Source organism: Crassostrea angulata, chromosome 7 (assembly GCF_025612915.1).
Source record: "Crassostrea angulata isolate pt1a10 chromosome 7, ASM2561291v2, whole genome shotgun sequence".
Taxonomy (NCBI): Eukaryota; Metazoa; Mollusca; class Bivalvia; order Ostreida; family Ostreidae; genus Magallana; species Magallana angulata.
In genome coordinates, this window is record NC_069117.1 from 46374913 (window position 1) to 46386296 (window position 11384).

The 11384-nt window shown below is 33.9% G+C and overlaps 3 protein-coding genes across 3 annotated transcripts in view; all 3 read left to right on the forward strand.

Annotated features, from left to right (window-relative positions):
* Nucleotides 1-2105, forward strand: part of LOC128192327 (NTF2-related export protein 2-like) — a 5925-nt gene extending 3820 nt beyond the window's left edge. Inside the window, exons 3-4 of the mRNA XM_052864927.1 lie at nucleotides 844-988; nucleotides 1425-2105. Of these exons, the coding sequence (XP_052720887.1) occupies nucleotides 844-988; nucleotides 1425-1582 (303 nt within the window). The 3' untranslated portion in view covers nucleotides 1583-2105. The remainder of the gene's footprint in view (nucleotides 1-843; nucleotides 989-1424) is intronic.
* Nucleotides 2106-3696: 1591 nt separating this feature from the next.
* On the forward strand, nucleotides 3697-6194 carry LOC128192341 (putative deoxyribonuclease TATDN3). Its single transcript, XM_052864948.1, has one exon. The coding sequence runs from the start codon at nucleotides 3751-3753 to the stop codon at nucleotides 4564-4566; it is 816 nt and encodes a 271-aa protein (XP_052720908.1). The 5' UTR covers nucleotides 3697-3750; the 3' UTR covers nucleotides 4567-6194.
* Nucleotides 6195-9059: 2865 nt separating this feature from the next.
* Nucleotides 9060-11239, forward strand: LOC128192340 (putative deoxyribonuclease TATDN3). The gene has a single exon (XM_052864947.1). It carries the CDS (start codon nucleotides 9286-9288, stop codon nucleotides 10102-10104), a length of 819 nt encoding a protein of 272 aa, XP_052720907.1. The 5' UTR covers nucleotides 9060-9285; the 3' UTR covers nucleotides 10105-11239.
* Nucleotides 11240-11384: the final 145 nt, after the last annotated feature.

The window sequence follows — 11384 nt, forward strand, 5'->3', positions numbered from 1 at the left end:
GATTGCTCTCCAAAATTTGTGTTGCGGATATAGGGAATTTTGGCGAGCTCGTTGAACTCGCCTCTGCACTACAAAATAAAATTATAAAGAATTAAACATAATATTAACATACCTGTAAATAAACTACGGTATTAGGCTTAAAAAAATGTGGACAGGGAATTCAATTACCCGATATATTAATTTTTGTACTTTAATTACAATCATAGTGCTGTTGATTTAAGAAGCATTTTATTCAATTTATATATATATAAATACATTGAAAAGGAGAAAATATGCCTACATATTTCTCTCCTAACTTTATGCCAATTTAAAAATTGAGATGATTCAAACATTTATGGTTTAAATTATTGATTTGCATATTAAAAAGATGGAGTATCCATTTACCGTATACATGTATTTGGGATTTGTATCATTACTTCCAGGGCATGGTAGGTATATTTCACCAATCCAATTAATACAGATGTTCTGTTATTTGTGTTAAGAAACAAGTACTGACAACACTGTACAAGTTTTTCCCCTTAGAATGTTGAAATAAACTAGACTACAGCTTGCTTATGACATTTTAATTATGTACACAACTGCACAGAACAAAATTAATGAGATATGTACGGTAGTCATAATTTTCATGAGAGTCGGACTAAACTTCACATATTTATATTTAGATATTCAATCATATGATGGCTTAAAGTTATATAAATATAAGTAATAAGGAATCATTCTTTGAATATTATAAGGTCGGTCAGGGCGAGATCAAATCTATCATAAAGCCCATAGGGCTTTATTGGATTTCATCATGCCCCAAGTCTGACTGAACTTCACGACTGTTTTTATCTTTGGTTTCAGATGCTTAACAAGCTATACCTGGATACAGCAACAATGGTGTGGAATGGAAACGGACTGTCGGGATTAGAGAATATCCAGAAATACCTGGAGGGACTACCTGTCACAGAACACAGGATGGAATCCTTGGACTGTCAACCTATCTCAGGTATGCAGAAAAACTGAAAAATACATTATCATGGGGCAGTTGGTTAAATCTGCTCTAGTATCTGAAAATTTTGGTGCAGATTCAGCATTTACTGTAAACGTACTAGATTTGGGCGGAATGCAGCTTCCGCTAAATCAAGTGCATCGCTAAATGCCATGTATATGAATAGTCACATACAAGAATACGCTAATTCAAATCCCCGCCAACTTGTTCAAAAACTAATTTTCGCCAAATACCGTACACACCAAATATAATACGTTTACAGTATATGTAGGTTCGGTGCATAGGTTATTGGGGACCACCAATTTCTTGAAAATTTAGAAGTGGGAGTACAAGTTAATAAACTTAAAAATGTCATTGACACAGTGCAGCATAGCTTTAAATACATTGGCATTTGACATTTTACTTGTCATGCAATTATTTTTTTAATTTTCAGACAAAGTATCAGGAGGCCAGTTCTCAATCATCGTGAAAACTTACGGAACTGTGAAATATCAGAACCGGAAATCAAAGACCTTCCACCAAAACTTCATGCTGACATCGCAGAACAATGTATGGAGGGTGGTCAGTGATAGCTTCAGGTTTCAGGACTGACAGTGATCACAAAATTACTGACTGGTGTTACAGGCAGATTGACACTGCGGTCTCATGTATAGGAATCGGTCATTTGGGGATTTTAAAAGTGGAAGAGTCCTTCTGTATTGTCAGCTAGCTTTTAGAATTTCCCAATGGAATATGGAGCTTGTTGTAGGCGATGAAAAATCAGAATATTTCATTGAAGAGTGTACAGAAATTAATTGTATGAGGAGATTCGGATGGAGCCCTGTCTATTGTAGAAATGTAAATACATGGATATTGTTTTATAGTGAATTTTATTGAAATAAAGTTATTTTACAAAACATTCATTCTTAAAGTTGAAATTTAAAGTTGATTAAAAAGTAGATGTTTATTTAATGGAAACATTTTGTGCTTTACTTGTATGTAACCTCAAAGTAAATTCAAACTCTGTATACTAGTACATGTACTAGTATGTTTAATAAAGTATAAAAATTCAAAGTATAAAAAGATGTAAACCAGAAATTTATCGAAGACAAATCATAAAACTATGATTATCAGATTTTTTGTTTCACATTTGTTATCAGAGTTTTCAGCCAATAAACTCTAGTTATCTGTTCAAAACTATATTAATAAACGTAAACTATAGCTAGTTATTGTAAACAATACATGTAGTTTTAAGATTAACTTTTTGATATTTTTTGTTGTTGATATTTTGATATATTTATAACATCCCCCCCCCCTTCGTTTGCGGGGTATATAGGAATCACCTTGTCTGTCCATCCGTCTGTCTGTGCAATTTAATTTGTGTCAGGTCCACATCTTTCTTATGTAGAAACATTGGAAGTTCTTGCTTCACACAAAGATTGCTTATGACCTAAGGGTGTGTCATGACCTTGAACTAAGGTCATTCGGGCAAGGTCAAGGTCATTGTTTAAAAAATGCTTAGCCTCTATCCGTGCCATGTTTTGTATTAATGGAAATAATTAGAAGCTAAAATTGACACAAAGCTTGCTTGTCTCAGGCCACATAAAATTATTGTTTAGATTCTTATCCCCGTTTCTCTGAAAATGGTCTGCTCCGATGTATTTTGTAATTTTTTTTTCCAAAAAAAAAAAAAAAAAAAAATGTGGAAAAAAAATTTCGGAAAAAAATCGGGCCCAGTATTCCAATCATTCAAAATGTTTAATATTAAATGGCTGCTTGACATGTGGATTTTCGTTTGATTCGAGTCATGTTTGTTGACAAAAGGATGCAAATGCCCCCATGCATTAACAGTTAACTTGAAATAAAGTGGAGTTTAAAGAATAGAAATTGGTTTGTGTACTATTATTAGCATTAACAGTTTAAAAAAATATAGATTACTTTAAACTTCTGCGCCCCCTCCTGTGACCTCTCATTCTATGACTACATGTAAGTATTATGGCATTACGTGATAACTTAAAAACTGCTATCTGCGATATACACATTCATATTCTAGCTAGCTCGCTACTACGTATGCTATGGACTATGTTAATTTCAAGATATTCATTTTTTTTTTGGCAATCAACACCAAAATCCACGATTGTTTATCCCTCTCTTAATTACTCAAGAGGACAACGTACGGTAGTGGTTCTTGTAAAGGATATTTTTTAGACACCCATCCAATTTCCAACTATACTTTTCACTTCAATTTCACTGCTCAATTCCATTTTTTACACCGTCCCTTAAAAGTGGGGGGGGGGGGGGGGAGACAACTCCATGTTAATTCAATTATTTGTATGTAAATTTAAGAAAAATTTTGCTGCGCATAAAATTGGGGCTGCACCCCCCCCCCCCACCCCGATGCTACGTGCCTGGCTCTGGAGAAGAAGTAGAAAATCATATATTTTTAAACAAAGTTTATGGACGGAGAGACAGACAGACGGACGGGCCAATAGTGACCAGAGCTCGGTGAGCAAAATACTATTTGTGTCACACATAACCTGCATGTGTTCATTATTCTTGTAAAACTGTTTGTACACGACATTAAAAAATTATTGACATATTACACTTAGTTACTCGCAATATGGAGGCAACATCTCATAGATTGTCACTTGCCGGAATTACATCGTAGATTAATACAGATTTTATTTTACTCTGCTCGTTAAATATCCGGTGTATTTTGGTCTGGACAAACCACAGGGGCTCGTCACGAAGTTGACAAACGCTACGTGTTGACGTTTAAGATGGAATTCAACGGTTATATAGATTGTCATAATCATCTCGCAGATGCAATATTTACTGATGACATTCACAATGTAGTGGATAATGCTAGAGAAGCTGGCGTTGTGGCCGCTTTGGTTTGTGCCGAAACTCCGTCAGATATACCTAAGGTTCTACGCTTATGTGAAACGTTTCCCGACATACTGTTGCCTTGTTTGGGCATTCATCCAGTACAGAAAAATGAAGATGACATTGAGAGATGCGTCACTCTACATGATTTTGAGATGGCAGTTTCAGAGATAGAGAAACATGCTCACAAAATATGTGCTATAGGAGAGGTGGGCTTGGATTTTCAGCCTCGAATTACACCTGGTGCTGAACACAAAGAAGCCCAAAGGGCCGTGCTAAAGGCCCAAGTAGAACTGGCTGCGAAATATGATTTACCATTAAATGTGCATTCAAGATCTGCAGGTAGACCGACAATTGCGGCTTTGAAAGAATTTGGTGCCAAAAACGTTTTACTGCATGCTTTCGATGGGCGACCTAGCATAGCAATGGAGGGTGTAAAAGAAGGATATTTCTTTTCTATTCCACCTTCAATTGTACGTAGTGAACAGAAGGGGAAACTAATCAAACAGCTGCCGATGGAACATATTCTCCTGGAAACTGACAGTCCTGCGTTAAGTCCAGTGAAAGGTGAACGGAATGTGCCTTCAAATGTACAAATATCTTGTGACTACATAGCGAAGGAGAAAGGGCTGACAGTGCAAGAAGTAAAAAGAATCACAACAGAGAATGCTTTGAAATTATTTCCAAAGCTAAAAGAGTTACTAAAATAAAATTTGGACAAAATGGGTCGTGCACATTTTAATGGGTCAGTTTTTAAGGGACTTAGACACGCTTGAGAAAAAAAAAATATTTTTTATGTATAAAATGGTTCACTGGCGCATTTTAAATGATTGACCAAAATATTGAATGTTATAGTCAAGTTACAAGCGAGATACATATGTGAGAAATCATTGTAATGTAAACAAAGTCTTATGGTTGTTTACAAAAAATATAATGTAGATAATTACCATTTCTTAGAGAAAATGACTTGTAAAGAACAATTTAAACTAATTCAATATCTTCATAAATACTATTTAACTATTATCAACAAAAGAAAGTTATATTTTATTGAAACTTACACCAATACAACTCATATGTAAACAATGACAATAATCAAACTTTTACAAAACAAAGAATTATGAAATCTGTGTCTTGCTTATAACTTGATATTTGACTTTCAAATTGTAACATAGCATTATTAACTTCTATGTTTATCATTATACACATTGAAATTGGAAAAATAATACATGTATTTGAAAATTTTAAGCCAAATCGTGTCTAAGTCCCTTTAATTGATAAATGAGTTTGAACTGTACATGTACCTTAACGTAATATTAAAACCCGTCTATATAAACGAATGAAAACTCCAGAATCAAAGGTTTACATTTTTTTACTATAGATTTAAAGAAACTATGAAAGGATTAAATTATAATATGTTTGCAAAGGAACAATTTGAAATCAACTTCTGATCGCAGGCACAGGGGGAGGGGGTGCAAACTTTTATTGAAAACCGTATTTAATTTATTTAATACAACGCAAAAACAATATTGGGGAAGTGTATACATGTATTTCGTACATGTATTTCAACTCCAATTAATCAAAAGATAGGCACCCCAACCCATTAACGGATTTGGTTATAAGTATTTTCCGTAGCTCGACCATTCCCTTTCAAAAAACGGCGCAACTTGCCTGCAGTCCATTCTACAATTCTATTAATTTATGCCCTTATTACATGTAGATATCAGACACGCAGCATCGTTTTTGATAGGGGGCAGGCTTATCAAAAAAATCCTGACAAGCAAAAAAAAAAAAAAAAGAAGCATATCGAAAGTGCAGTGATTCATGTGTGCTTGATTTCTATTCCGATTAAATTGTTAGTATGAATAATTTACGGAATTAACTTATAATAGTTCTATTTTCTGTGTACGAAACACGAAGCTATATTTCAAATCATTGTATTTTCTTTAGTTTAAAAGCAAATCATTACACATGTAGTTTGTTATATTTTTAAATAATTTTCATACTGCAGTTTTTTGAATAATCAAAATGCCGCAGATTTACCAAAATGCCTGTTGAAAACAGCAACAACACCCCTGCGAATGTGTTGGGAATGTTTCCTTTATCGTTGCTAAGTATATAATAAATCCAGAGGTGCTCGAATGAAAGTTCACGAGACTTCACCGAGAATTGTTCAGTTCCTGTGAAATTTCGTGCGGAAGTATATCTGTTTGGATAATATTCTCAAAATCCGTAAGGACTGGTCCTTTTTCATATCATATCCTGCTTTGATTTATGTTAAAACATGAAAAACGTCTAAGATGTATGTTTTATTTCACTACCTAGCGGTTATTAAATTAAACGATGATATTCAGAACAGAGTTATCGTTCGTGTTCAACCACGTGTAGAGTGGTTAAAAATTTAAACATTGGGTTGCTTAATAAAATCAAAGCCATGTTTGATGCATGTAGTGTGCAATACCATGTTTTTTAAAAAAATAATGAGTGTCTGTTTTGCATAAAAACTTAGTATATCGAGCCATTTTCAAGAAACATTCTGCATAAAATAGAATAGTCTGTCAAGCGCGGATCGAAAATAAACCCTTAGGGGTGTCTCTTCTAATCATGTTAGTTGTTGCAACAGCAGAAAAAAAACTATTTTCTTCTATTGTCACATTTATTTCTAGAGCACATTTTATCCACCAATTAATGAAGATAAAGTTAAAAATCAATAAACCTCTAGGTTTGATATTTGACTACAAGTACCTAGATTCTATGAAAGAGACTACAAACACGAGGCACGATTTTAACTGCGAAACTGAAAGGGTCAAATATAACCACGTGGTCCAAAACTTAAATGACAATAACATTCGCAGGGGTGGAAATACCGAATTGTCAATTATAGCACCATGAATAGTTTCTTTCTCTAAGTTAGTACCTAACAGCGTAGCGCAATGGGTTAGAGCTGAAACTACGAATCCGTAAATCTTCTTTAGAAATCAAATATAGAAATATATATTCTTAACGAACTGTCCATATTTTTTTTTCTTCTGAGGACAACGCAAAAACAATATAGACCTAAAGGAAAGTTTGCATTTATATAATTCTGATTAAATTCAAAGATACATATATATACGAGATCCCCCCCCCCCCCCCGCTCCGCTTTTTTCACAGACTGGGATTTTGAAAATGTGTGAAGTGATTTTTTTAGTTTATTAATTGTTTTTCGTCTTGATTTTCGGTTGGTCGGTCTGCTCTTCTAACCCCCGCACACTTTTTCAAAATACGATGTTTGCGCTAGCCTGTTGAGATGCATTCGTTCGAAATGCCATGCTCTCATGAAAAAAAATATGTATGTACACGCAGTGGGTATTGGTATTTTACCAGGCACCGACGGTCATCAATTCAGGCAGCTGTAGTGTACCTGTCATGCAGGATGTTTAATCGATGACAATCATTTGAATTTCTCAACAAAACAGATTGAAAATAGAGCTCAGTGCTTTTAAATAGAGATTTCATCGAAATTTGAATTTGTCTTTGGTTTAAAATAAGAGATCTCTTTTCTTTTAAGTCTTTGAGGAGACAGCTTAAATAATTTTTGTAGTTTGTTTGTTTTACTATTAGTACATTTATTACTTTTATCATTTATCTCAATGCCCTTTATATAATTGAACTGCTCTTTATTCACGTACCATCTATAGCAAACACCATTTTAGGAATAAACTTTTCATGAAAAATTAAGGATGGAATGAACTATATATAAAAATATAGACATGACTGTTGTCAATCAAAATCGGAACGCAACTTTAAATGAAAACATGATTGCAAGTGGTGTATGCGAAAAATTGCGCAAAAGCTAGGTTGCAGATGTTTTTATCCATTATCTCTTAAATTCCCACGATGGTGAAATTGAAATTAGTCATTCATTTATCTAAATGAAATCCATCAAGAGTAAGTATAGTAAGGTCCGCCAATGTTCAGTGCAGATACATTCATACGTAGGTATAATGCCTATCTTTGTACTTCGACCTCCTGATAGATTGAAATATTCTCTTTTGAGAGGTGGACAGACAAAACCATTCATGTCTTTAGGATTGCTTTGCATGTCTACTTCTCTGTATAATAAATTGTACATGTATCAGCAGCGCTCTTCTAAAACCACGCACTTCACCGCCAGCAACTGCATTATTTTTATTGGTAGATGGAAGGCGCGTGGCATCAATGGAGGGGGGGGGGGGGGGGCTACCCTCCCCTCTTCTTGCAACAGATATTTTTCATAAATTTACATATAAAAAAGTGAATAAAAAAGTTACCGCCCCCTTACCTTTTTTCGTAGCAAATCAATAAATAGTGAATCTGTGAAAAGAATGAAATGCTTCATGATTTAAGCTAGGTCTGCTGTACAGTAAAGTACATTATACCCCCCCCCCCCCAACGGATTAGGATTTTCACGATTTGAGAGGTTGTAATTTCTGGTTTTTTAAGTAGTTTTTTTTATGAGCCCCCCCCCCCCCCCTCCCAATCCACGTTCAAAAACCATGGTATATGCCTGGATATGGTACGATTAGGCGCGCTCGTCAAATCTCTCTACTATTTTTTTAGTATTTTAGTATAACAGCATCTTTTAATTGCACAGTCGTCTTTCTATATTGACAATTTACACCAATAACCGATTAAACAAGACAAAAAACGTTTGTTTCAACCATCTGTTTATACTGGTTACATAGCGCTATCTATACCTGTTCTAATGGAGAGATAACTCGTGTTACGAAAGATAACTCCAGGTTATGAAACCCTCGCAATTAGAATAAACCCTTGATTGCCACGAGATATTTTGTCAAAGAAATGGTAATTCCTCACTGCATTTTATTTGTAAACAAATTAATATACATGTAAGACTCGAGCTTTATTGTATACCTCTGTATCTCTCTTATGAATTGACTTGTAAAATTCAAACTTTGATTAATCATTCAAATGCACAAGTAAACCATTTTATACAAAAAAAAAAAAAAAAAAAAAAAAAATGAAAAATTCAGTGATTTCAAATCGTAGGTACAGGAATTTTAAATGCAGACTGAGAGATTGCAACAATTTTAAATGAGTGTTTTAAAACAGCTCGAAGTATTTTGTACATGGTACAGATATGCTGGAATTCGCCTTAGTTTTCGAGTCACATCTTTATTTTATAAAAACTTCATAGTCGTAATAATAAGGATACTGACATTTCATTATGTATAACAACACCTTAAAACTAAACAAATATTGTAGATGTTAGAAACGTTCATCAACTTGACTACTATGAAGAATTCGCCGGAAAAAAATCCATTTGGTTTTAACTCTTATGCACAATAATTGAAAATCCGGTAGTGAGTTGGTATAACAACATTTCAAGTAAAAAAAAAATAAGGGAAAGTAACAGGTGCATACCTTTTAAAATTGATTTAAGCTCAAAGATGGATTGTGAAAATGTAGGATTTGTTGACTGTCATACACATCTTGCAGATTCAATGTTCGAACATGACATCCAAGCCGTGGTTGAAAATGCAAAGAGAGCTGGAGTAGCAGCCGTCCTTGTGTGTACAGTGACTCCGTCTGACTTTCCCTTAGTGCTGCGACTCTGTGATCAGTATCCCGATGTACTGGTTCCTTGTTTAGGTATCCACCCTGTCCAGAAAGATTCTAATGGTGAACAAAGATGTGTCAGCCAAGAAGACCTAGATAAAGTTTTAACAGAGATAGAGCAGAATGCCGATAGAGTTTGTGCATTAGGGGAAGTTGGTCTGGACTTTCAGCCACGTATTACTCCGGAAAGCATTCACAAGGATATCCAGAGAAACGTTTTGAAAACCCAGGTTGAACTGGCAAATAAGTATGACCTTCCACTAAATGTACACTCACGATCTGCGGGTAAACCCACTATAGCAGCTTTAAAAGAATTTGGTGCTAAATCTGTCCTCCTGCATGCGTTTGATGGAAGACCAAGTACTGCGATGGAGGGAGTGAAAGAAGGATATTTCTTTTCAATTCCGCCCTCGATTGTAAGAAGTGATCAGTTAAAACTTGTCAAGCAGTTGCCAATGGAGAACATTGTGTTGGAGACTGATTGTCCTGGGTTAGGTCCAGTGAAAGGCGAGAGGAATGAACCTGCTAATGTACAGATATCTTGTGATTACATCGCCAAAGTAAAAAACATGACTCCTCAAGATGTCAAGAGAATAACCACGCAAAATGCCCTAAAACTGTTTCCCAAACTCATGAAAATCTTAAAATAGAATCATTTACCTTACTGAAATCAAGAATTATTATTTGTTCTTATTCCTGTTATTAAAATTTCAGTAATATAGTAGTCTTTATTGCACGATAAACTGTTCTAGAAAATTTAAGCAAGTATTTATGAAGTTATATGTTTATGTTCCAATTATTAAAATTTTAGAAATCAATTTCATTAGCGTATTTACTATTGATAAAATTAAAGAAGTATAAAAACAAACATTTAGACTTTTACCAGGGCTCTTTAACAAACTTTTTTTGTTGCTAAGATTGAAAAAGAAAACTAAAGCCTATATATGTATGAGAAGCGTCTTTAAAAAACATAGAAAACGGACTTCATCTAAACTTAAACGGCAACAAATAAGACATTTATAATTTTAAAAAATTTAAATGACTTATTATTTAATAATAAGTTTAGAATATTACAAGACACCAATGAACAAACTAGAGTGGTTCTACCGAATTATGGCTTGAAACGTGACATGTAGACAGTGCTTCTGTTATTATTTGTTTGTTTCTTATAAAATATATAGAGAATGACCATTTCATCACTTTTTTTGTCCCGGAAATGCTGTTTAGAAGTACTATGTTACATGTTTTGCCTTACCAAAAAAAAATGTGTGGTAAGACCGTGAAATTTTATATCTCGGGTAATACATTTTGAAAATGACTGCTTTCTATAAACACGATAAAGGGCAGATAATTATTTTCCAATAGACAAAGTGCGAATGATTGAATTTTCGCTGTTCTAAATTTTGATCATTTAGAATATATTAATTTATTTTCCTAAACTTTTTATGGAAACATAATTTTAAAAAAAATATCTAAATTTCATTCCAGGATTTATTTTTTCAACAACTTTTGTAGGTTTTTCTCAGGCGATGATGCATGCTATTTTTGTTTAGAGAGAGAAAGATAATATAAATTGTTATTTAAAAGCTTTCACACAAATATTTATGAATCATCCATCAAAGAATGTTATGCTTTCATCTTTTCACATCAGCTACGCTCTTAAAGCGATGTTTTAATTTCAGTTATGAAACTTTTGTTCTCTTCATACAATCTTTATAAAGAAATCAATTTGAACGCCGTATTTATTTTTCTTAGTCGTGTGTAGAATTAAGAAATTCCAAAGCAGCTAGGAATCATGGCGTTTCTAAGATCTTAGCTAACAAGATCACAATTTATATTAATATACGAGAAATTTAATTTACTCTGACACTTTTCAAGACCTCTTATTAACCTTACAAATTGAAAAATTCCCCTTCTATCAAGTCTTTCT

Bases quoted from the DNA above. Each gene is read 5' to 3' on its own strand.
- LOC128192341 (XM_052864948.1), top strand. From the start codon at position 3,751: ATGGAATTCAACGGTTATATAGATTGTCATAATCATCTCGCAGATGCA.
- LOC128192340 (XM_052864947.1), top strand. From the start codon at position 9,286: ATGGATTGTGAAAATGTAGGATTTGTTGACTGTCATACACATCTTGCA.